Source organism: Strix uralensis, chromosome 4 (assembly GCF_047716275.1).
Source record: "Strix uralensis isolate ZFMK-TIS-50842 chromosome 4, bStrUra1, whole genome shotgun sequence".
NCBI classification, from domain to species: domain Eukaryota; kingdom Metazoa; phylum Chordata; class Aves; order Strigiformes; family Strigidae; genus Strix; species Strix uralensis.
Window position 1 is genome coordinate 52,500,066 of NC_133975.1, and position 26,747 is coordinate 52,526,812.

Here is a 26,747-nt window from a genome sequence, read left to right on the forward strand (position 1 = left end):
TTTTAATTTTTATTAAAACAACAACAGGAAATAATAACATGAAAAACCCTGTTTACTTAAATACTCCCTAGGACTTGGTCTCTAAACAGAATGTAATTACTACATCATAACATCTTATTGGGACCTTTCAAAAGACTACATGCCATGATGTCCCTTTCACAAAGGGTCAATTGGAGTTATTGAAATTGCAAAAGGTCCTTTATAATTCCTCCAGACATTTTTTAAGGATTAGTACAAAACTTTAACAAAGCTCAAACCTCAATCATTAGAGAAATCTTTTGAGGTTTTTCTTTTAAGTAATCACTTTCAGTGGGGATATTATGTCCATTGAAATTCAGCCTGCTGTCCTGACACATGATAGTGGTACATTGTGGCAAGAATACTGGAGCTTGGTTTGAAAGGCAAAATGATATTTTTGTTATTTCCAGGTAAGCACTCAGTCTTACTTGCGATATATCACTGCAGGATGAGTAGCAATATGAGCTTCTCTTTTAAAATGTCTAATATAGTAAGGAGCCTTCTTTCCAGCAGGGACCTAATGTGCTTTGGAACTCCCTACACACTAAAAAATTCAGAAATAAATTCCAATTACTAAGGGCCTAATTCAGAGCTCTCTGAAGCTAGTGGGTCAATTTGTAAATTCCATAGTAAGAAACTACTGAGTTATATCATTTAATGGCTGAACTGGAGCCTAAGAGCCAGCTTAAGAATTTTATATAACTGCCTCTGGAAATATAAATCAGATTCTTTCTACATATTTTTTCAAGTTAATATATGTGATAGTTATCAATGCTGGGGAGGAAGGGCAGAAGTTACCCATTTCAGACAGTAAAGCAGTCCTGAATGAATGAAGAGACAGTAAAAGTATCTCTGAATTTATATGAATCATTAAAAGAAAGAGAAGAAGAAAAAAAAAAAAAAAAGGGGGGGGGGGAGGGGAGATAAAGAAGACCAGAAATTTGAAGTAGGATTAAAGATGTTTTTAACAACTCCACTCAGACCACTGATGGAGGTATACATTGGCTTCAGAGAGCTTTAATTTAGGTCTCAATCAAGGTTATTGGAAAACTCATAGCTTAAGCGTGAAGCATTAAAATAAGTCTGTAGGATTGTTTTGAAAACAGTATGTGCAATGGATGTAAGGATATATGTATGAAATATATACATCTTATACAATTGATCCTAACAGCCTGAGGATACCATTCTGCTGCTTTTTGCGCAGAGTTCAGAGACTTGAAATAAAAAAGAGGAGCAAAGGATTCTTCTATTGTGGCAACTTGTCTATTGCAGTGTCTGAGCTTCCATCATAATGGAGAATGTGGGAGGTGAACAAGGATTTCCGCTTTGATCTTTGCTTAAAAGCTCAGAAACTATGATTGCGTACTTAATGATCTGCCTTAAAATATACTCTGATAAAAACATCTGACTCTAAAATCTGAACATATATATTTCACTATATATGATGAAGAAGAAAAAGAACTTCTTCCTTCTAAATTATCTGACGTGCTATATATAAAGCCAGGGACAATAAATTCTCACTTGTTACTTCTGGGAGTTGACAGGTCTCATGTTTCCCATTACTCAAAAGATATCAGAAGGGAAGCGGGGAGGTGGAAACAAACCCAAGAAGTCTTTTAAGTGTGTTCCTTAAAGCCCCAAACCTCCATATAGATATATACTTAACTACAGAAATAGATTCACTGAGCAACTCCTCTTTGTAAGCAGCTAGCACAAGTGTATACAAAAGACTTAAATCCTAGCTAAGTTCTATTTTCATGGATAAAATGTTCTGGAAACCTTACAAGGGCTCTTTATAAAATAGAGAGTTTCACCTGAAAGCCACAACTACCATTCATCTTCAGTACAGCTTTATATCACCATCTGCAATCATTTCTCTAAATTCAAGTTCTCCTCCCAGAAACCTGTAAAGAAAAGAGAGGTTTAATTATGAAAAAGGCTCTGTCTGGGTCATTACATTACTTGATTGTGAGCAATGTGGATAAGCAAAAAACCTAGTATCTTCACTCTCAGAAGAAATATTGAAGTAATTCAAAGTTGTAAAATTTTTGGAAAAGTGTTTTTCAGTATATGTAACAGAACATAGAAGTAGTGCTGATTTATTTATCCTATATTGAATAGTGTGTCTGAGAATAACATTAAAGGTGATAAATTATAATCTGATATAAAGACCATCACATTTCAAAAATAAGCCAATGCCTGCCAAACCAGAACAGATGGAATTCAAGTGTTGCAGTACAAGAGTGCATTAATAATTTCATTATCTTTTTTGGAATAACAAATGATGAGCCTTTTATTGGCTCTGTGTAAAAGCAAGTATCTTTTACAGAGGGCGAAGGGGTGAGAACCATGTTCTTCTGGACTGGAATGCAGAAAACCTGAGTCAATCCTGGGGTCAAAAGATCCTTGTGTAAAATTAGGAAATCATCAATCCTCTGTGTGTCATATGCCTATAAGGTGATAATTCTTCCTTTTCTCCCTTGATTGTCATAAGACTAATTGTATTAATATTTGTGAAGTGATCATACAACGGGAGGTAGTGGTTGTATGAGTGAAGTCAAAATGAGGGAAAATTCAAATGGAAAGAACTATCAAAGCCAAAATATTGAAAGATGAGTCACTCCAGTAGTTTATTCCTGATATTATTCTTGCAACTGACACTTCCATAATATGGATAAGAATGTTTTACATTCTCCTATGACCACTAGGTTTTCATAGCAGCATTTACCAAATCGTTTTCTCTCTCAAATTTAATCATAAATTTTATCTTTACGTTTTCTTTTTAAAACCTGAAAAATATAAGAACATTACACTTTTGCAGGTTATTTTTTAAAAAATCACCCTACAGAACAATATTCTATTTCTGTCTTTGAACAAATTTGATCTCAGAGTGGAAGTCAATTGAACAGTTAATGTGTGGAGATGATGCAGAACCCATGCAAACCCCATGCAAATGTGTTTATTCCAATGCAATATATTTATTAATAATTTGCATGCTAGAAAGAATTATAAAGGGCTGTTTATATATTTTAAGTTTTGATTGGGTTTTTTTGTCATTATTTACTTGAAGACAGGAAAATTTAACAAGGTGATGGCTTTCATTTAATGGCCAAATAGGACCTAAGATAGATGGATATTTATGGCTTTTTCATAGTGAAGTAGTGAATAAGAAGTTAACAGCAAAATCAATAGTTAGATAGTGATCTTGTGAAATTCCAAAGTTGTTAACTCCCACTGATGTCACATATAAGAGACGGTTTGGCCAGTACTTGCAACTTCTTCAATGCCTTGACAAACCAGAACTATGAACAAGTCTCAGAGATGAATATGGCAAAGCCAGTAGCCAGGCAGGCTGGATGGAGATGAAAATGGCATTGCACTAGGAGTATGAAGGTTATAGTTATGCACAGGGACAACTTTGGCACTGGAGATGGGTGAGATCCATTCCCACCACAGCTTTATAGTCCCGTGTGTCTACAGGAGTCTTGCTTCCTTTCAGGGCCAAGTGCCGATGGGCATTTGCTAGCATCAGAGAAGCAGGAGTACTGTGCATCCAGCAACAGAGCTCAGGCAGAGAAGGAGATGGCTCCCCATCAAACTTTTTTGCATAACCCACTTTCACTCACCACATTGCTGGCCTCTCGGGGGGGAAAAAAAAAAAAAAGGAGATCTTGGTCTCCTTCTTCCTCTTTGCTTATTGTTCTGGCTGCTTTCCTCGTGTGAATGAAAAGCATTTGTACAACCACATGATGAGTTTGACCAGTGAACTGCTCTGGTTGAAAAATAACTTTACTCATGTAAGAGGTTTGAAAGACATAGTTTTCAGCTACTCCAGTTTCCTTATCTAATTCACTGTGTAGCCACTCAAACCCCAACACTGGCACAAGGGAATTAACAGGCAAGGATGGCTGGGAGTAGGCCACCCCCCTGAAGCAGCAGGAAACATTTACTCAAAGTTAAACAGTAAAGATGACAAAGATATAAAATGTAAAACAGTGGGGTAAGTTTTGCACACATGAGCTTGTGCTTCATATTGGCTACCATAGCAGTGGCTATTTTATTCGATATCATTTTAAAAAATGTGTTTCCCAAGAGAAATATTCTACGTAGAACCCCAAGTCCCCAGGGTGGAAGTTTAAATAATGCTCTGTGGATGTTATACCCTGCTTTTTAGTACGAGCTTGAGATGATTCCCTACAATGTAGACATCCTGTTGCCTCATGTTTGAGAAGGAAACAATAATGACTGCAGTTAAACATAGAATATACAGTCTGAATAGAGACACAGCTGCTAAATATGAGGCATTTTTGAAATAGGCTTTGGAATTCTGTGCATTTTCTATAATTCACATGCAAAACTATGGCAAGATAGGGACATTATTTTTTTTAATGCCACACCCATATAAATTATCTTCTTCTCATGCCTCATTATCTCATCTTCTGATACTTTGTAAGAACTAGAAATCACCTATAATTAGCAAACTCTACCAAGAATACCTAGTTAAAGGCTTTGCTGACACAGTACAAATGGAGAGTAGCACATATTTTTCTTTTATATGTCTTTTTCCGATCTAGCATTATGCATGCTAAAAAGTCAAGCTGTTGTTGCTTTCTACTAGTAATATCCATAAATGTTAAGAATTAAGTGAAAATAGCTTAGCAAATTACCATATATTTTTTCCCCAAGAGAATGAAATAAAGTATAATAGGTGTTATTTATGGCATTGTGGAGTAGTCAGATTTAGTGTGCTTTTTACGTCATGTCTACATAGGCTATCTAAATCAAAAATGGTCAAATTCAGCCAGTACATCATGTCAACATTTCTAGCAACATTATGGTAATATTACCTGTGCAATCTATAGCTTTCATATTGGGACATAGTCCTGGTTTGAGTGAGTGGCAGGGGTTTTTTGGTATCAGGGGAGGGGGCTACAGCAGTGGCCCCCTGTGAGCTCAAGTTGCCTTCTGAGCTCAAACCATGACAGACATCTATATTTTGATGAGGCCATAGATGTAAACCCAAATATGTGCACACATACACGTGGGTTTAGTCTGGCCTGACTTGTTCTTACACTTCTTGTGCCTGACGAATTAATTTTTTTCACTTTTTTTTCATTTTTCTTTCTGCTTTTTGATATCTGTGCAAGTTCTTTCCTTCTCTGAATTTCTGAGATTTAATATAGGCAACATTGTTTGAAAACAATTTAATATTAAAAGCTTCATGGGTAGTAGCAATAATTTCATTAAATATGATCTTAAATAACAAACATTACTATTTTTTGTTTGTAAATATATGCTAAACATAAAAAAAGAAAAGTTTCTATGTTTGTACTGTAAGTATAATTTTAAATTTTATTTTCCTTTATGTGGACTTACAAGTCTGCTTGATCTTATTTTAAGGTGATATTGTGAGATTTAAATCCTATTAAAATAAATCTTAGTAACTGTTATCAGATTAAAAAAAAAAAGAAAATATTAGATGACCTTATCAGAGCTTTCAGAAAGATGTGGCTTAATATTAATGAGAATTTGTAATGAGACATTCTGGTTACAGATTCCAGTAATAATGTGTGTTGAATTTATAGCATAAATTTTGTTAAATCCACTATTAAGATTTCGAAGCAATGGTGCTGTATCTTGACGTGAAAGGTGTTAGATGTGGACTATTTTTCAATTAAATACTCTCTGAAGAGAAAGGAGAACCTATATTTCTGCTATTTAAAAGCAGTTTCATTTTTGCATGGGCATGTGACATATTTTTGTTCCCATTATAAAGCTTGGTATTCATGTACACTTTCAACATTCATTTTCAGGTACTAAAAGGAGAGTGCATTTCTTTCAACATAGCAGCCATTTCCTATTTATTTTCTAACTCATGCTTTTCTGCATTTAAAGGGAAGTGGTCTGAAATGTTAAGACTCCCATTTCAATTTAAAACCAGTTGCAAAGGAGTCAGTCAGAGCTTTGCAATGTGATTTACTCCATTTGTCACTGCGCCTTGTGAAAGGATTTCAAGCAGCCACGTGTTTCCCACTTTCCAAGGCAGGATAGTTCATGGAAAGGGAATCGCAGAGTGCCATGTCACCGGTCAAGCTTGCAGAAAGGGTATGACTCCCACTTTGATAATCTCCTCTTCTGTCACCAGTGTTCAAATTCCTTGGAGCTCAGGGCAGGAGCAGTTCTCTGCACTGCAGCCTGGCACTCAAGCTTATTCAACACTTTCTGTTAGCATTATTCGACGTATTGTCACTGTGACTGTTAGACAAATTGATTTTTGGCATAGGAGCAACTGCCTAAGTTCCTCTTCCTTGTAGCTGCACCTCCAAGAAAATGAACAAATGGAAAAAGAGAAGGACAAGGAAGAGAAAGATGAAACAGAGATGCTGCTTGAGCCTGAATTGTGTCAAAGCAGCAACATATTGTGCACTAAGAAACAACTGATTTTGGTAAAAATAAAAGGCTGTGTTGCAGGTTTGGGGTAATCAGGTTTGGTGTAGAGCTGCTTCATTTGATTTCCTTCCCTAGCATTACGCAGGCAGCGTATCAGCATGAGAGTTTGTCTGCTGAGAAGTGTGTAATTATTCCTACAGGAGAAACCACAAGTCAGCTGTTAACCTGTTTGGCCTGGGGAGGTGAACTGTTGAGACTGCTCTGACAGGGTGGCTTTGTGCTGCTTATTGTATGTGGCAGGTAGCAGTTGGTGGGTGTCCTACTGTTTGCCAGTCTTCCTGAGGTTACTAGCAGCTCTGCATGCGATTGCTCAGCCAGTTGCAGGGAAATGTAATCTTGGGAACTATCCTGGCAGTGGTAAATTAGATATGTGTTAGGACGAATATGCTCAGTTGTACTCTAATGCTCAAAAAACACTTGATTCATCATTTTTAATCCTGGTTGATGGAAATGTTTGTGAATTGGGGTTTTCAAAATTTCTGCTTGATATACTTAATGAGACAAGGATGCTTTTTCAGCACACCTAGCAGTATAGGCATGAATGGCATTAGTATACTTGGTTTTACTCCAGGACACCCTGCTTAATTTCTGTTTCCACAGCTGAGGAAGGCTTTTAGTTTGGGACCAGAGCAAAGAGCTGCCAAACTAGTGCCTAAGCATCTTCTAGATCACAACAGAGATGGTGTTTGAGAGACTGAAAGGTAGATGACATGCACTAGCTGGACATCTGGAGGCAGCAGAGTGGATATGTGCCCTGAATTATAACAGTATTCCCTGTTTCCTGCAAGGTTTATGAAGTGAGGGGAGAGATTTGCCAATGTCTGAGAGGCAGAAATCCAGAGGTGAGATGAGCAGCTTGTAAGATATCCCCTCCCTCCTAAATAATGATCACCTAGGATGAGTTGTAAGTGTAGCCTACATAGCCTACTTTGGGTGTGCTGTTGGGATATTCTGGGGAGTTGTTTGAGTGTGCTTTATAGGCTTTTGTGAGTTGGTGGATGCCAGTCAAATGTGAGGCTACCTTTTATCAATCCCCAGGGTATGTGTGAGTGTGTGTGTGCACATTGTCCTCCTTCATGTATTTCAAACATTGCCCGTCTTCTGTCTTTCAGTGTACAGTGAAATGGAGTGTCTGGTGTGTTGCCTTAGAAAGTTTTGTTGTCTATGTGCAAAGTTTTGTTATCCTGCTTCTAGGGCTTCTGTGAGTCTTAAGCATGGTGCCTTTTTAGCTACATTGGCTAAATTTTTAGCCAGTTTAATTGCTGGGGCCTCTCAACCAATAAGCAGGTTCATTGCCTGTGGATTATGCTAAATGGATCCTCTATAAATAAATGACAGTTTTAAAACAGTTCTGCTTTGGTTTATGGGGAAAAACACTAAGAACATTTGCAACACTAATGATGCTACAAAATGGAGGCGTTCAGCAGAACTCCAAGGGAAAGTCTAATGGTCAGGTCAGAGATATCTCCTCTTGAAGAGTGGCTTGAGAGCTATGCGTTGCTAGAGTGGCATGGCTGCAAGCCAGTGCTTAAGCTGGTCAAAGGACTCACCTCCTGGAAAAATTTGTGTTCCTTGCCAGATTTAGCTGTAAACTCTTCTGGTCTTATTTAGGACCAATGCACTAGGTCAACACACTTCAGAGCTTCAGCCCTGGTGATAGGGTGTAAATAAAAAGAGAAAATAGAATGTGAGTTGCAGGCTTTATGTATGTAACTTCCTAAACCGCATCCTCTTCAGACTTTTCCTTCTCACATGTGCTTTTAATCTTCTCTCAGACTAACAAATACCTTCACAGAATCACAGAGTGGTTGAGGTTGGCAGGACATCCTGTCCAAACTCCCTGCTCAAGCCAGACCACCTAGAGCTGGTTGCCCAGAATCATGTCCAGATGGCTTTTGACGGCTTTTTCCAAGGACGGCGACTCGAAAAACCTCCTTAGGTAACCTGTGCCAGTGCTCTGACACCCTTTCCTGATGTTCAGAGGAAACCTCCCATGTTTCAGTTTGTGCCCATTGACTCTGGTCCTGTCATTGGACACCACTGAAAAGAGCCTGGCTCCGTCCTCTTTGCACCCACCTTTCTGGTATTTGTACACATTGGTGAGATCCCCTTGAGTCTTCTCTTTTCCAAGCTGAATAGTCCAAGCTCTCTCAGCTGTTCCTTTCAGGAGAGATGCTCCAGTCCCTGAATCATCCTTGTGGCTCTTCATTGAATTGTCTCCAGTATGTCCATATCTCACTTGTACTGAGGAGCCCAGAACTGGACACAGGCCTCACCAGTGCTGAAGGAAGGGGAAAGATCACCTCCTCCATCATGATGGCAATACTTTGGCTAATGCGGCTAAGGGTATCATTTACCTTCTTTGCAGCAAGGGCACATTGCTGACTCATGCTCAACCTGGTGTCCACCAGGATCCCTGGGTCTTTTTCTGCCAAGCTTCTTTCTAGACAGTCAGCCCCCAGCATGTACTGGTGCATAACGTTGTTCTTCCTCAGCTGCAGGGCTTTGTCTTCCTCTGTTGAACTTCATGAGGTTCCTGTTGGCTAATTTCTCCAGCCTGTCAAGGTCTCTCTGGATGGCAGCATGACTCTCTGGTGTATCAGCCACTCCTCCCAGTTTTGTGGTCATGTGCAGACTTGCTGAGGAGGCATTCTGCCCCATCATCCAGAGCATTAATGAAGATGTTAAACAGGACTGGACCTGGTATTAATCCCTGGGGAATACCTTGTATTTCTAAAATGCCTTTGATATATAGCTCTAATCAGATATTCATCTTTCAAGACTGCTAATCAGAATAAATATTTTTTTTCTTTAAAGGTATTAAAAAACCTTCTTTGTGCAAAACAGTGTATTTGAACAAATTACGTTTTTGTATGAGTTGAAGTAATTTATACCCTTAATTTGGCAGGAGGGAAGAATAAAAGACTAACATCACAACAGCATGTGGTGCTCAGACAAGACAAAAACACACTGGACCCTAATTTATATAATACTAAATAGCGTTTAGGCACATACTTAAGTTCATTCCTGCTCAAGACACCACAATAAAGCTAGTGGAAGTTTTGCTAGTGGATGCAATGGGACCATGATTTCACTTAAACCTTTCAGAATTTGGGAGTTCCATTAAATTGGTACTTAATGAAATAAGACGGTAAACAGCAGAGGTTAACAGTTGAGCTGATGTTTATGTCACAAGAAGCCTAAAACTCTCAACCATTTTAGCAGCTATTATGGAGCTATTATGGAGCAACGGGTAATTTACAGCTGAAAAACCTATAAACCCAAGTGAGCAAATCATCTTCTATTACTTTTTTCAAGTGAGAGACCCAGAGTATGGACTGTAAAGAAATTAAAATGTAAACTTTGACATTTACGGAGAAAGGGTATGCTGCAACAAGCAGTAGGTAAATGCCTCCCTATGTGCATTATTACAGAAAGTTGGAGGTATAATACGAAATACATTCTTGCTAACCTTCCTTAGGTTAGGCAGATGATTAGAGAAGCAGAAACCAATGAAGGTATTACAACATTTTTGCCAAAATTTTTGGTGCTGGTTCTCCTAGAAGGAAAGGCAAAATAAGAAATTTTAGCAGGTGCTTATTTATATTTTTCTTTCCTTTTGTTCAATTTCCCATCCTATGTTTGTGTAATATAGTTTTCCTGAAGAAAATAAGGAGCTGATATGCTGAATATTCTGAAATAGCTGCATTAATTGTTTGCATGTTTTCAAGGAAGTAAGATGGAAAGGAAGGTTATTTTTCCAAGTAACATGATCTTGGTACTACAAGGTTTTTGTGGAGTGTTGGTTTCTTTGTCATTTTGCAGGCTGTAGTGGGCTCCTCATGGTCATGCATCCTGTATAATCATTTACAAAAGAGAATAGGACCTTCAAATTGTACATATAACTACTTACATGATCAAAACTTTCTCTAGACAGGAATAACTACAAAACAACCAGCACTTTCTCCAAGAATTCCCTGTTCCTAAATGTTTTAGACACTAGTCTCCTCTGCTCTTTAGAGACACTTTATGTCCTAGTGTATTTTAGCAGCAGTTTTGTCTGCAGATACCGCTTATTTTCTTTTGTTCAAATACTAATTTAGGATGTGTTACCAGAATACAACATTTCCAGTAAGGAACTGGATTGCATTGTTATAAAAATATTTTAGTGGATTATGAAGAAATAAAATACATTCTCCATTACTTCAAGTCTTTTAAGTTATGCTTAAAATTATTCTACCCTATTTTTTGATTACATGATTTCACCAAGAGAAATCTATGGCTTCTACTGCAAAGAAGGCCAGATAATGGTTTTTGCTGGCCTTAAAATACATGAAATCTTTAAAATAGTTTTACCTTGTTAAAGTTGACTTTCCTGAATACTAAGTAGTATATTTTGTAATGAACACCATGCTACAGTAGCAGCTTTAAAGAGAGCTGAACTGAATGGACACTTATAGAGGTACAGTAAAGATGCTATGAAATATTTTTCTTCTTTTGTGTAAGCCACTGGTGTAGGCAGGAAGATATTATTTTATGTAATTATCTGATGGACTATCTTACCTGTGTGAAACTTCATTTGTTTGAAATTACACAGTAAGGGAAATTTTCTATCACCACCAACTATACACAATTTTGAAATGATAGGAGATAGTCCCTCCCCATCTTTCCTGTAGGCCCCCTTTAAGTACTGGAAGACCACAAAAAGGTCTGCCCAGAGACTTCTCTTCTCCAGGCTGAACAACCCCAACTCTCTCAGCCTGACCTTACAGGGAACTTGCTCCAGACCCCTGATTATCTTCGTGACCCTTCTCTGGACCCACTTGAGCAGGTCCATGCCCTTTGTATGTTGGGGGCCCCAGGGCTGGACACAGTACTGCAGGTGGGGTCTCATGAGAGTAGAGGGGGAGAATCCCCTCCCTCGACCTGCTAGCTACACTTCCCTTGATACATCCCAGGATACAGTTGGCTTTCTGGACGCAAGCACGCATTGCCGGCTCATTGTCAGTTTTCCATCCACTAATATCCCCAAGTCCTTCTCCTCAGGGCTGCTCTCAATCCACTCTTAGCCCAGCCTGTATTTGTGCTTGGGATTGCCTCAACCCATGTGCAGGACACTTGCCCTTGTTGAACATAATGAGGTTTACACGGGCCCACCTCTCAAGCCTCTCCAGGTCCCTCTGGATGGCACATCCCTTCCCTCCAGCATGTCAACTGCACCACACAGCTTGACGTTGTTGGCAACTTGCCTAGGGTGCACTCAATCCCACTGTCCATGTCACCAACAAAGATGTTAAACAGCTCTGGTCCCAACACCGACCCCTGAGGAACACTACTTGTCACTGCTTTACACTTGGACATCGAGCTGTTGATGGCAATTCTTTTGAGTACAACCTTCCAGCCAATTCCTTATACACCAAGAGGTCCATCCATCAAATCCACGTCTCCAATTTAGAGACAATGATGTCGTGCAGGACAGTGTCAAATGCTTTGCACAAGTCCAGATGGATGATGTCAGTTGCTCTTCCCTTATCCACCAACACTGTAACCCCATCGTAGAAGGCCACCAGATTTGTCAGGCATGATTTGCCCTTAGTGAAGCCATGTGGGCTGTCACCAATCACCTCCTTATTATCCACATGCCCTAGCATATTTTCCAGGAGGATCTGCTCCATGATGTTGGCAGGCACAGAGGTGAGACTGACTGGCCTGTAGTTCTCCAGGTCTTCCTTTTTTCCCTTTTTAAAATAGGGGTTATGTTTCTCCCTTTCCAGTCAGCAGGAACTTCACTGGACTTCCACTTCTCAAATATGATGGATAGTGGATTAGTCACTTCATCTGCCAGTTCCCTCAGGACCCACGGATGCATCTCATCAGGTCCCATTGATCTTGTGCGCCTTCAGGTTCCTTAGATGGTCTCAGACCTGGTCTTCTCCTACTGTGGGTTGTTCTTCATTCTCTCAGTCCCTGCCTTTGCCTTCTGCATCTTGTGCAGTTTGGCTGGAGCACTTGCTGGTAAAGACTGAGGCAAAGAAGTCATTGACTACCTCAACCTTCTCCGTACCCCAGGTAAACAGGTCTCCCGTTTCCTTCCAGAGATGACCTACATTTTCCCTAGTCTTCATTTTATTAGTGATGTACCTAGAGAAGCTTTTCTTGTTGCCCTTGATGTCCCTGGCCAAATTTTGCCTTTGGCCTTCCTAACCCAAACCCTGGCTGCTCAGACAGTTTCTCTGTATTCCTCCCAGCCTATCTGTTCTTGCTTCCACCCTCTGTAGACTTCCTCTTTGTGACTGAGCTTGTCCAGGAGCTCCTTGTTCACCCATTCAGGCGTCCTCATGTGTTTGCCTGACTTCCTCTTTGTCGGGATGCATCACTCCTGAGCTTGGAGGAGGTCATCCTTGAATGTTAACCAACTTTCTTGGGCCCCTCTTCTCTCCAGGGCTTTATCCCATGTTGCTCTACCAAGCAGATCTCTGAAGAGGCCAAAGTCTGCTCTCCTGAAGTCCAGGGTAGCGAGCTTGCTGTGTGCCCTCCTCATTGCCTTAAGGATCTTGAGCTCCACCATTTCATGGTCACTGCAGTAAAGGCTGCCCTTGAGCTTCACACTCCCCACCAGCCCCTCCTTGTTGGTGAGAACAAGGTCCAGCATAGTACCTCTCCTCTATCACTTGGAGAAGGAAGTTATCATCAAATGCATTGCAGAAACCTCCTGGATTGCTTATGCCCTGCTGTGTTGTCCCTCCAACAGATATCGGGGTGACTGAAGTCCCCCGCGAGGACCAGGGCTTGTGAATGTGAGGCTGCTCCCATCTGTCTATAGAGGGCCTCATCTGCTTGGTCTTCCTGCTTGGGTAACCTGTAACAACCCCCCACTATAACATCTCCTGTCCCTGCCCAGGCTTTAATCCTGACCCATAAGCTCTCAGTGAGTCCTCATCCATCCCCATGCAGAGCTCCATGCCCTCCAGTTGTTTACTGGCAGAGATCCCCCCTCCTTGTTTCCCTGCCTGTTCTTCCTAAAGAGCCTGTATCTTTCCATTCCAGCACTCCAGTCATAGGAGCCATCCCACCATGCCTCCGTGTTACCAATAAGATTGTAGCCTTGCGGGTGTCCGCACGTCTGTAGCTCCTCTTGTTCATTCCCCATGCTACATGCGTTTGCAGAGGCATTTAAGTCGAGCCCCCGATGAAGCTGTCATAAAAATAAAAAGTCAAGACAATTAAAGCGCAGTTAGGATTTCTTTTCATGTCATCAGGATAAAATTTGCCCTTTTTGTTAGTCCTTTGATTTCTCCTTTGCAGACTATATTGAGCTGAGGGATAGTGTCACTGATTAACAGGACAGTAGGTGAACATCATTAGCCCATGTATGCAATTTCCCTCCCTGTTCTTATATGTTCAGCCCCTATTGCTTTCAAAAATAAGGATGCTGATTTATGAAACTAATGGAAGGTTTTTTTATTGTTGTTAAAGGATGTAATGTGAAAAGGTGAGTGTTTGCTAAGTACAATTCATCTGGCTTTTTGTGGTTTTTTACGAAAGACCAAGCAGTGCCTTTTTCAGAAGGCACACATTCATTAGAAATCTGATTTGTGACATTCACTAACTGAAAGTGAGACAAGAAAGCCCTGAACTTAAAGGTAAGTTCATTTGCTTCACTGAAGGTAAGATAATAAAAACATACAGAAACACAAAAGAGATTTGAGTTCCTGTATGTCCAGCTGATAAAGCAAAAGCCTCATATGCCCAAGTCTTTCAGATTCTCACCCTAAACATAACAGGAATACATCTGTAAGCATAATGTCTAATGCATTCCTCTGCTTTTTAAATGAGAATTTATAAGCAATTAATATGGACACTATGTTTTTTATTTCTTTTCTTAAAAGTATGTCTCAGATACAGAGCTATATAGTATAGAGACAATTGAACATTGCAAATTTAAATCTTTTCGAGACTACTACCTCTAAGACAACTGTATCTTATCTAACTGAATACACAGTGATATGAATTTCATTTTACATATGGAATTTCTGGTACTATAGGAAATCATGTTAAGTGTCATTAGAGTAGGAAATAACTGTATAATTAGAAACTTACTAAAACTTAAACATGTATATAATACATGTTAGTTGTCGAAGGTAATTGCCATCTACAAGTCAGTTTTAATTCACATGATCTACAGATATGATAACCCAGTTTTGGTGACCACATGTCAGGCCTGAGGCTAGAAATGGACTTCACAGCTTTCAGGCAGATGATCATTAAAAAAATAGATAAGGCACAAGGCAGAGGTCTTTGAACAACTTATTATGTCTACATGGCACATCAAATGCTGTATAGAAATACTAGTTTGGCTTGCAAAGCCAGAACTCCTGTGTTAGCATAGCAATAAATGTCAGCTGAGTATCACACGCTTTCAGAAGGGCTAATTAGCACTTGTGCAGTTTTCCTGCTTGTAATTCCAGAGCAAGCTCCCTTAGTTTTTCCTCAGGACCTTTGTATCATCCTTCACTGCTCACTCGGCTTCAACTGTGGTCTTTTGAAGTGACCCTGGTGTTCCTGTGGATCCACTTCTCCATTTTCTATCAGTTCATTTTACATCTGTTATGCAAAAGAGGACCTTAAGTGTAGACACCTATGACTTTCTATATGACTGTAGCTAAAAGCATGGCACAAGTGGCCCTTAATTCTTGGGTTGCACAAAGATAGTAAGACCCAAAGTGCTGGGTGAACATGGGGCCTATTCAGTCCCCCTGAATGGAGCCTAGAAGATCCATGAGCAAGTCTGATGTGGACACCTTATTCTAGACTGCTGCCTGTAACCAAATGTGGAGCCTGTGTATAACGAGAGCTTAATGAAGGTATTTTCTTCATCATTGGCTGCAATGGCTACCCAAAGAAGTTGAGGTGATAGCAGATCAGTAAAAAAAAATGCCAAAGGCATCAAGAGAGACAGAGGTGTTATGAGAATTGCCTGAGGTGGGGGAAGCTAGTCATTGCTAAATGTCTAGGTTGTTTCCTAAATCAGGGATATAACATTTTTAAAATGAAGCTAAAAGTCTATTGCATCTTTCTTACCATTTTGTCCCCAGGTCCAAAATAATAAAAGTCTGTATGGGAAAATTTCTGGGTTGACTTTCTGATCCTGGAGAAGTCTTAGATACTCTTAGATACAGACTGAGTAAAATAAGATTGAGTTAACATTGAGTGTGTCCTGCTGTTCTGTAGTCATATCATTGAAAGATCCACACTATTTGCTAGGTTTTCAATTTCACTAGTATTTTTATAGTTATTTAGAATTTTAAGCCATAGGGTATAACAAGGCATATTCAGTATCATCTAAATTAATTCCGTAGCATTTTTGAAGAATATGGCTAACACCGGTGAACAGCTCCTAAGTTCCTAATGTTTAATTTAGAAGGCATGGTGAACAGCTGTAAAATGCAAAATTATCTATTAGCTTTACTAATGAGAAAGATCTTCCAGTTAACTCTTGAACTGCAGTGATTTACTGTAAGTTACTAGAGATTAATGAGAAATTCTTCACTGTTTTCTTCCTACTTTATAAAATAGCTTTACATCCTTTTACAAATTGTTGCCTTACTGTGCATTATTACTTACATAAATGAAATTTTTCAATGATAATTCTATGCTCTGAGAAGATGAATATCCTATTTAAGCCCTCTGTGGGTTACTTATCTCACTGTATCACCACTATCATAACATTCTTTTAGGACATTAGCTGACCCCTATAGTTCACCTGAATTCAACTGGCCTGTTGGTTAAAAGGGCATTTATGGGGAAGAGGCATGCATTTTAGCGTGTCACAATTTTTACTTTCAGTAAGTAAAGATGTTTGAAAGGCAGAAAGAGAAATGTCTCTGATTTATGTTGACTGCATTAATTTTGTAACGGATGTCAGCAGAGCTTGTAAATTGATCAGCAGCTGGTTCTTGTCCATAACTTGTTGATACTAGTCCATGCCTTATTTTGACACATTGAACTTTATTTCCTTCATGTGCCACGTGTTGCCAGAAGGCAGCATCAGTTTATCAGTAAGACAACACCTTTATCAATAGGTGCAGACCTGGGTTTTAAAAACTACTCTTGTGGTCCAGGAGCTACTGAAATCAATAAAAGTGAGTGCTTTTTAAGAGACTTGAATGAAGAACACTTACCTGCTGCAGCTAAACTACATTTTGTTCATCTCTAGGCTGGAAGCTGGTAAACAGAAAAGTGAGGAGGTGTAGAAATTAAGGAGCTGACATAGTGACGGATGTGGCATACCAAAGTACTGAGTTAACCTGTGTTTTGGTAAATTAGATCTGTACTTATATAAACTGCCAGAACTGTGAAAGGCGTCTGAAGGGATATAAATTCAAAACCATGACGCAGGGCTTCATCCTTTTCATCCTTCAAAGAGATATAGAGCTATAGCACCTTGTTTTGTTTCTGGAATTCTTTATGTTGCTTTATATTTTATGAATTCTGGGCTAGGCTGCAAGTAGAGGCAGTTCTGCAGAAGGTGCTGCAGTCCAGCTGAGACCTGAAGGGCTGAGTGAGTTATGCTGATCTATATAGTTAATATTACATTGGAGAACACATTTTCCATTTCTTGTGTATTCACAAACACAAAATAATTAAGTGGTAGGAAACTTAAGGGAATCCAGAAAGTCTTCAGGTTTCTGTCAGAATAATTACTCTCTCTAGAGTCTGCTTCCATTAACACCTCTGAAAACAAAAATGCTATGGGGTAGTAAAATCTTGTTCTTCAAATACACCGCTGTTGGTTGGTTGTCAAGATGCACTGGGTACACTGGTGAGAGAGTATTTGGTTTTATTCTCTACGCCTGTTGTCAGAATGATGTATTTAAGAAAGTTGCTCTACTTGGAAGAATTACATTATAAGCATCCAAGACTCCCAGATGCCTCTGGACACAGGCATCTTAAAAATCTGCACCCTTTTTTGGATGTTTTTGTAATTTATGTCTTTTTCTGTCATTTTATATTAGTACTTTATCACAAGACAGTCAGCAACAATATCCATTTTTTAATGTCCTGCAGCAGTATTGCCTTGTCATTAACTCTTGTCATATTTCACTCATTGGGTTTGAAAATGAAAAGTGATTTATGGCTGCAGTGTTTCTTTAATAACATGTCCTATTCTGGAGCTTTCTATGAGAGTAGTCAGTTTTCATTACCTTAAAGTGGGTCATTGAGGGGTTTTGGGTTTTTTTCTTAATATAAGAAAAAGTTGCCAGAATGACAATCACAAAGAGGAACCCTCAAAAAAATTTATGGAAAAAATATTCCAAGAATATTAAGTTCCTGGTTTTGGTTCAGTCTTAATGTATTCATCACCAGTGTGAAATACTTGAATCTGAAATATTTAGATCTTTCTCGTATTCATGTACCTTAAAACACCGGTGTTCATGATACAAACCTGTCAGAATTTTACAGCTAATCAGATTTTAATAGAAATCCTTTTTTTTTTTTTTTTGGAGGGTGGGGGATATAGACTCAAGCAAAAAAGCATGCACTGTTTTTGTGTTTAATATGATCAGGAAATTCAAATCGAGATGTTTTCTTAAAGATGTATTTGAAACAACAAAGGAAGCTTTTTTCTTTCTCTCCATATATTTAAAATAGGCTACTTTTGAAAGAAATTTCAGAGCCACATTTGCATTCTAATTGAAGCCCATTTCCTGGGTCCACAGTTAGACAGACTGTAGGGTGGCATTTGGGGATTCCTGGGGCAGAGAAGTTGTTGGTTCTAGCTGAGCTACTGAAAAATAAAGGGAAAGAGATGAATGGATTTTTTGCTTCAGCAGTCACCAGCTGGCAGATTGGCTCCTTGGAGCACTGCCAAGCAGCAGTTTACAGCAGCCCTGCAGCTGCTCTAGGCTAGGCTGGAACATGACTGGCATGAAGCCACCTTCAGCTTTGGACAAGGACTCAGCCTCCAAATTGGCAAACAGATGCGTTGGGATTGTGGCTTTGCTCGCTCACATCTAACACTCAGAGAATTCAGTTGGTACCTAACAGTCCACTGCAGAAAATACTGCACAAAACATTCACAGGAAGATAAGGAGAAATAGGTTAAAAATAAAAGTTCAGGTTTATCCAAAGTATTTTCCTTGTTGGTACTGCATGTGTGGTTTTTACTTTTGTGCATTTCATTCTGGGATATTTTTCTTATTCTGACCAGACCATGAGGATCCTAAATAACTGTAAAATGGGCCAGCAAGAAAACTCAGTTGGGCTACATTCTTTCAGGCTAAACTATCTGAATTCATCAAATGAATAACAACATACAACTATTTTCAATTCTGTATGTTGTGATTTTTATAAAAATGTTTGAATTATAGCAAAAAATAACTTGCATGATAATCAAAGCAGCATTGGACTTTTTATTGACAATATTTTTGGGGGAGAATAATGTTACTGGGGGGGAAGAGGGGAGAGGATTTCTTGGTCATCTTCACTCCCATCTGACCACTGTTCTCTCTTTTCCTGATTAGAAACTATTCTTCAGTAATTTGTCATAGATAACAATGATAGTATTTACTTTAAAACATACCTTGCTGATATAACTCGTTTCACAAGAATTTTGTTCTCTACAAGTTTTTATCTTTTATTCTATTTCAAGAGATAAAAATAGCTGCTAAGTCATTCCTAAGAGTACAAGACCACTTGTATCCAAGATCTCCAACAATGGCCATTCTTTTCACTGGAAGTGGCCTCTGTAGCCAAGGCTACAAAGGTCTGCAGCAACATGTTTAGACTCTGATTATTCACACATCATGATGTTTATGACTGAGCAATCCCACTGAATGAAGACAAGAACAAGGATAGTTGCTGATTAGACAGATGAATTATATGCTTTTGCTGGCACTTCAATAGCAGCTATAAGAAGAGAAATGGTTCTTAATTCCTAGACTTTTTACTGAGCAGTTTGTACCACCATGAAAAGCTCTGAGGTGTTTTTATTAAACAGGTATATATTGATCAGAGTACAGTACCAGCATCTATTTTTGTGAGTGCTGGAGGGGAGTTTATGATTCCTCTTAAATATATTATAATATTTTCCATTAGTTTAACTTCAATTCTCAGACAAAAAGTTGAGGCAAATAATCAAACTATAAGCACATAGAAGAAAACAAGATGAACAAGACCCAACATGGATTACAAATCAAATTAATTGCCAAACCAACCTAATTTAATTGAACAGCACAGTAACAGACCTTCTGGCTAGAAGAAAAGTGTAGATTCAGATTTCTTGCTTTTAGTAAGGCATTTGATACTGTTTTATAAACATACTGTGCAGAGTAAATGAAACAAATATAGAGTAAATTGGAAAACTGTCCTTGGAAATTACTTAGCAATGACCCAACGTTAAAACAGAAGTCTATAGTGAGTAGGGTTTTATAGTGTTCGATACTATTAATTTACTACCTGGATGATGGACTACAGAATATTCTTACTAAATTTACAGTTTACATGAAGTTGGGTGGGATGGAAAACATGTTAATGGGTAAAACTGGAATTCAGAATGATCTTGATACATTAGAGACAAGATCAGAGGAAAAATTATGAAATTTAACAGAGGGAAATGAGGAATTTATGTGACAATAGTCAGCTCAACAACTTAGTCATTTTGTAGAAAAAATCTTGGAACTATTGTGGACAACAAGATGAACATGAGTGAACAATTCCATGCTGTTGCAAAATAAAATTACTAACCTCATACTGGAGTGAATTAAAAAGAAACAGGTGAAGAAGTCCTTCATAAGATTAATAGTGCTTCTTCGGCTTCATAGTTGTAGAGGATTACCTGAAGTACTGTACTCTTGGGCCATCTACTTCAAAAAAAAATGTACTGAAGAGAATCTATAGAGAAGTGTGAATGACTCAGAGTCCAGAATGTGAGTCTATGAAAAAAGTGTGATTTTTTTTTTTATTCTAGAGCAGAGAAGATTAAGGGGTAGCTCGCAGCATTCTTCAAAGAAATAAACAGGTATTCAAAGATCAAACAGCAATTCTTTCTTCATTTCCATGGTAGACAGATAGAAGGAAGAGACTCGTAGCCACAAAGATTCAGTTTAGACATTAGGAAGACCTTTCCTAAAAGTAAAAGTAATGTAGTGCAAAAGGTTAGCTGAGGAGGTTGTACAGATTACATCGATGAAGGTCCTTAACAGCTGGTTAAAAAAAAAAAAAAGCCAGAAACAACATAGGGATAAACTGATGCTAACCAGAAGTGTAGCATAGGCTAGATGTCCCATTATAAAGTTTCTCTCAGTTCTCTGATATCAATCTTCAGGTTGTCAAAGGGCATAGGGTGACATAGCATAACTCCAGAAACATTCCCTTATAACAACTGCAGGGATTTTTGGCAGGGATTTTGTTTACTAGCATAGAAATAAATAAAATTTTTAAAAGTGATTGAAACAGACAGGTGTCCCCAAGAATGAGTCCCTAGGAAATAAACTGAATTTCATCTCAACATCTATGTGGTGTAGGTATAAAAACTTAACTGATGTTTTCCAGAAGTGTTCTACTACCATTTATGAGTCTGAGTGCAATCAGCACTGAATTAAGTGGTAAAAATGTACTAATAATTTTTGAAAATCTCTGATGCCTAAAATGCACTGCAATATTTGTGTCCAAACCTGTGCGTGAATCTGCGTAGAAGCATGACCATTAGCCTGCCTGTACTAAAAAAAGGATGTAAGCTGTAAATATTGACTGTATCATTCTTCTGTGTTTCTTAAAATAGAAATGCATGTGAAGTGATACAGATTGTCCTGAAACAATGTAGACAAGTTTCCTATGGAATCATGGAAACATCCTGAAATAGTTTTAGCAAAGTATAGGGAGTATTTTTTATTTTCTCAGCTTTGTTTTGCAGCATCAAAGCCCATATAGCAATGTAAACATCAAGAAGCTGCTACTATGTCCTTTCAGAGTTCTGTTGCAGAAAACCTATATGGAGCAAAATTAGACTTTTGTTGAAAATGAACAAGGTGCTTTAATCAGTATCTGGGAAAGTGTGACAGCAATAAAACAAGGGCAAATGTGAGTTCTAAAATAACTTTTAAAATAAAGTACAAGTGGTGCTATTATTAGAATTCTTCTTCACATAGTTAACAGTAACCTGGCTAGTTAAAAAAAAAAAAAAAAAGAAAAAAAGAAAAAAAGAGAAATCAGAGATGCACTAATTGCAATGTAAGTTAAAGATTTCCTTGAAACATGGTATGGACTGGAGAAGTTAATGAAACATACACACCCCCCGCCCCCCCTTTTTTTTGCACACATAATATTAGGTGACAAAGGACAGTAGAGTTTAAGTGGGTTATCTCAACAACTTTTGAAACTCACAACAGCTTTCAGGTGTTTAAATCCTCTTGGGCAAATTGGTGTCGTATATGTTTTTTAACAATATATGAAAAGATGAAGCATGAAGATTTGTTTCAAGGCCATATAGGCTCAAAGCTCAAGTTCCTCTAGGGACCAGACTTTTTGAACATTCACAGCTTGGCTAGTGTCATTCCTCAGTCACAAGCACATCTCCTTGTGAGCTGAGTTCCTGGGCATCACCTCTAGAAGCTACCTAGTACAGTCAGTCATGGAACAGGCAGAATCCTGCTTTGACTGTATTAGCATTTTCTCCTCAACACTTTATTCTACTTTATACACTGAGAATACATTTTTTAAATGTGTGAGAGAAGGTTCCACAGCCCCATCATCTCCTCCCCAGCCAGGTGTTCCGTGGAGGATAAAATGAAGCATCACACTAAGTGCACACTGGAAAAATGCAGTGATCTGGCTTGCCATGTACAGATAAATTCCCCTTATTTAAACAAATACAAATGCATGCATGCCCACACAGCATCAGAAGTTGCTAACATGCTGGAATCCTTCTCACATTGTTTTTTTTCCAGGCAGCTGAAGTAAAATTATTTCTCTGTTCTAGCAGAGCATTTTGTCATATATTTAACTGTAAGTATGCAACAAAACACCTAGATTCAGTGGACAATGAAAATTGAGCATGTTCTGTGCTTAACCAAGGCATGAAGATATTCACAAAAGATGTTTTTTACATTTTGTAAGTATTTGAGAGTATTAAGAGTTGAACTCCATGTAATCAAAATTCTTGTTGTTTCATCATGTGAAATGCTTTTGAAAATCTGTTTACAATTCATGGAACCTTTTTATCCATTTATTATGTTCTGAAAAAAAAAAGTGTCCTCCCTTGATTTAAACTACTTTTATAAAGAAGGTGCCCAAATCACTACCTATAATAAGCATTTTTCAATATTAGTTCTGTTAAATATGAATGAACAATACTTCTATTTTATGCTAGCCGTGCTTTGGGAGTTTTGCCAGCTTTTGAAATTTGTCTTTCATTTTAATCTGCCAGCCGATAGTGCTGTGTGTCTGTAGTGAGGAGTGTTTTATATACTCTGCACCATTTTCCTACTATATTCTATTACTAATACTTTTGTTTGTTTGTTTTGTTTCCTCAGGCTACATATCCAAACAGAATGGTGAGCCAAAATCTCAGCACAAGGGACAGAAAGTCAGCACATACTCCCACCGAGGACCCTTTTAGATACTCATCAGGCAACCAAGCAACAACCTATGAAAGCAAGAGCTGTCAGCTGTCTAATTTGTGTCTGAGCAACCTCCTAAAAGAGAAGGAGATTGTGGAAGTCATCAAGCATACTAGAGGCACATATGAAACCCTTGCTTCAGAGGTCACCCAGAATGGTTTGGCCACCACAACACCAAGTACAACAAAGCCAGCATCTAAGGCAGACAGCTACCCAATGTTCTCAGGAGCTCCAAAAGACCAAACTGCTGTACCTCGGCAGCATACGACTTTTACAGGAAGACTTGGACAGCCTCCAAGGGGACCCATCTCTTTACATACGTACAGCAGAAAAAATGTCTTCCTCCACCACAATTTACACACAGCAGAGCTACAGACTTTAGGTCAACAAGATGGGTAACAAGGTGCTTGTATTCTTTCCATGGAAGGAGAGTTGATTAAAGAGGAACATAAGATCACCCAGAGCTCAGTCTTCAGTTTTCATTTGCTGCTACTTTCATCTGAAAAAAATAAAGTAAAAAATTAACATTGCAGGTTCCATACTTTCCTATCTGAGACTGTGGCAAAAGGGTGAACTAGATTGTTAAATAACTAGATTGATTTGTCATACAAAAGTCACCAAGGGGTATAATAAATGGGACCATTTGGCTGTCATTGCTAGTCCAGTATTGGCTAAATGTATTATTATTTTTTCCTCTATAAGCCACTATCTTTCCCTGAAGTTCTAGAACATGATCTTAAATAATACTGTGTATGTTTAATAATGTTACTGTTAAAGTAGATGTGAGGAATAAATAGATAAGTAATTAGTAAACCCTCTTGAATTTCATAGAGACTAAGGAAATGAGTCAGAAATCTTTGAGGACCCTCTTATTAGACTTTTTTTTTTTTTTAATACAATGAAATTTTCTCACTTACAGAGGTGTGTTACTGCTTCCTGCTGTATGTACTTTATGAATGCCTCATGCCACAAGTAGAGGAAGTGACTGATTTTCCTTGAACAGCAAGGTTCATAGAGGCTTACCAGATACTTGAGTCAGTAACTGGGTCCCAAACTGAGGATGTCAACTTGGTTCCTCAACCTTACCTTCCCTCTCCCCACCTTTATTTAACTACATTTGTTTAAGTGTTTTTGTTCTATAGGACATGCCAAGTTGTGGTGAAGTTTGTGCTTTAGAGGCACTGCATCGCGCATGACACAATGTGACATTCTATGCAGTGTAATGCATCATATAATCTCATTTCACTTCCCAAACCGAAAATGGGTGAAAGACTAAAATAAGAGAAATTGTCTTATTAGCCAGTCCAAATTACCTGTGTAAATTGTAATTTCTGTAGACTGTATCATCTGCACTTAATGACCAACTCAGCGGGTTTGCTAGTCTTGAAATGTTACACACAAGTGAGATGATCTAATGCTACTTAACGTGCAGCATACTGGTCTCATGGGAATATGAAATCATTTGATCACACCATAGAACTTGTAGACTTGTCAGTAACAAAAGATCCTGTTTTCCCCTTTCAGAGGGCTTGAAAAGAGGCATCTCAGTCAAGTTACTCTAAACATGTGGCATATACTAAAAATGACACTTAGTTTACAACCTTTCTGATGGAGGATAATGTCTGAATGGTAATAAGACATATAGTTAGTAGTTTATAAATAATCTGGCACATTGAAGTATGATTGAGGCAGGTCTGAGACAAGTCACCTCTCTCTTTAACTGTTGATTAATAACAAGACAAGGATGCAGCACATTCTCACACAAAGAAACAAACCAGTGACTTAACTGAAGTAGCATATAATGAAAAATGAAGCTTCTGTAGCCACCAAAAATGTTGTAACTTTTAAAAGGTAAGTCACATAAGGCATATAAAATTAATTAGTGATACAAGTTTTACCTTCTGTTAAATATATCTGCCTAACTACCTAATATTCAGATTAATAGAAGGATTGGTTAGATTAAGAAAAAAATTAGACCATGAGCTTGGCAGATATTCTGCAAAGCCATTTCAGAAGCCTGAACTTTCAGGATTCTAATTATTGAGAAATTTAGTTTGGTTAGAGCAAATTTTGTGATATTATCTAATGTTGAAGAGAGCAGGTTTTGTCTAAACATTCTGTAGTGGTAATTTTGGGTATCCAGAGCTCGATACATAAGAATCAAGACAAACATTTGCCGAAACTTATTTGACTTCATGTATGTGTTGCTACTGCCAAAACAGAATGTGTAAAAATTGCAAACAAAACTTGACCGAATTAACTATGGGTATTCAAGACTCCTAGTTCTGCATTGAAACTCATAGTTTAAAGTCTACCAAAAAAGTTAAAAATAGTAGTAACAGAATTTCACTACTTAGAATCGCATTTTCATCTGAGTGATCTCTTAGTCATGGTAGACTGAAGGGACAGTTGATTCTTACTAACAATACATTTCAGTCTTGCTCATCTCAAGAGTCGATGTATGCAATTATATTTCAGATCTGTAAATAAATTAACATATACTGTAATCAAGGAATTTTTTTTCCAGGATACAAATGTACTATATTACATTTAAAAAAACCCAAAAAAACCCAAAAAAACAAACACAAAAAAACCCAACAAAACTCTTCAATTTTAACTTATGTACTGTATCTATAGTTATTTTTTCCTGGAAAAATGGACTTTTGGATTACACTTTATTAAAAAAATCCATCTATACATTTCAAAAAGAACATTTTAAATGCTACTATTTTCTTGGAGAATCTTTTATAAAGCTGAAACTTAAAAAACCTGGAGAAAACAGTTCAATTAAAGTGAGGGGTATTTTTAAAATGTCATCCTGAAGCTGTTTTGTATTGGTATTTTCAGCATTGTTAGGTTATTTGTAATACTAAGTGTAAATCTCACCCAGAGAAGGGTATTAGCCACATGTTAATGTACAGTACAGCAGTAACTGTAAAACAGAGGTCCTTTGTTTGATCCTCTTGTGTATACAGTAAATCATAAAGCAACAACATGTGGACATTCTTGCAGTGAATTGATTCCTTTGTACTAAAAATCTCTAGTTTTTTAAGAGTTCCATGTATAAAATGATTTATACATTTCTCCAAGGCTGTACATATCCAAAGACATGACACCAGGGGGAAAAGGCACTTATTAATTTTTTCACAGATGTACCTTTTTCGTTTTTTTTAAAATATGTTTCTGTACAACAAAACATAACTGTAAAATTTCTGCTGAAAACTACTTCTTATTACTTTCATATCACTGGTGTGATAGCGGGCATTTTAAGGAGGAGGTAATCCCCAAAGAAAAGCTGTTTCCATTTGAAGCAATGTCCCATTTTTTGAAACAATCGCTTGACAGAAGAAACACTAGATCTGTGACCTAAATATTTTTTAGTAATTTAATAGAGCCACACCTGAAATGGTATATCATCTCTAGACTTTTCATTGCTTCCCTTACTAGAGTGCTTCTACAGGATATGTTTATAAGATACAATAACATGGTAGGGCCAACCCTGGTCATAAACTTGTCTGGTACTGTTCTTATGTTTAGCTTTCAGAGCAGCGGAAAGGTTTTTTTGGTATACTTTGTGCACATAAATGAAGTTCAATCTGTGTGCTTGTGCATAACGGAGGGACAAGTCTTACTACAAACCTCTCCTCTATTTAGGCTATT

At 38.0% G+C, this 26,747-nt stretch overlaps 1 protein-coding gene across 2 annotated transcripts in view; it reads left to right on the plus strand.

Moving 5' to 3' along the window:
- The window catches only part of CCSER1 (coiled-coil serine rich protein 1), a 728,522-nt gene extending 702,432 nt beyond the window's left edge, over positions 1–26,090 (plus strand). The window contains exon 11 of one of the 2 annotated variants that reach the window (XM_074866749.1): positions 23,001–26,090. In XM_074866749.1, the coding sequence (XP_074722850.1) occupies positions 23,001–23,086 (86 nt within the window). In that variant the 3' untranslated portion in view covers positions 23,087–26,090. The remainder of the gene's footprint in view (positions 1–23,000) is intronic. The other variant, XM_074866751.1, reaches the window with a different exon arrangement.
- The last annotated feature ends 657 nt before the right edge of the window (positions 26,091–26,747 follow it).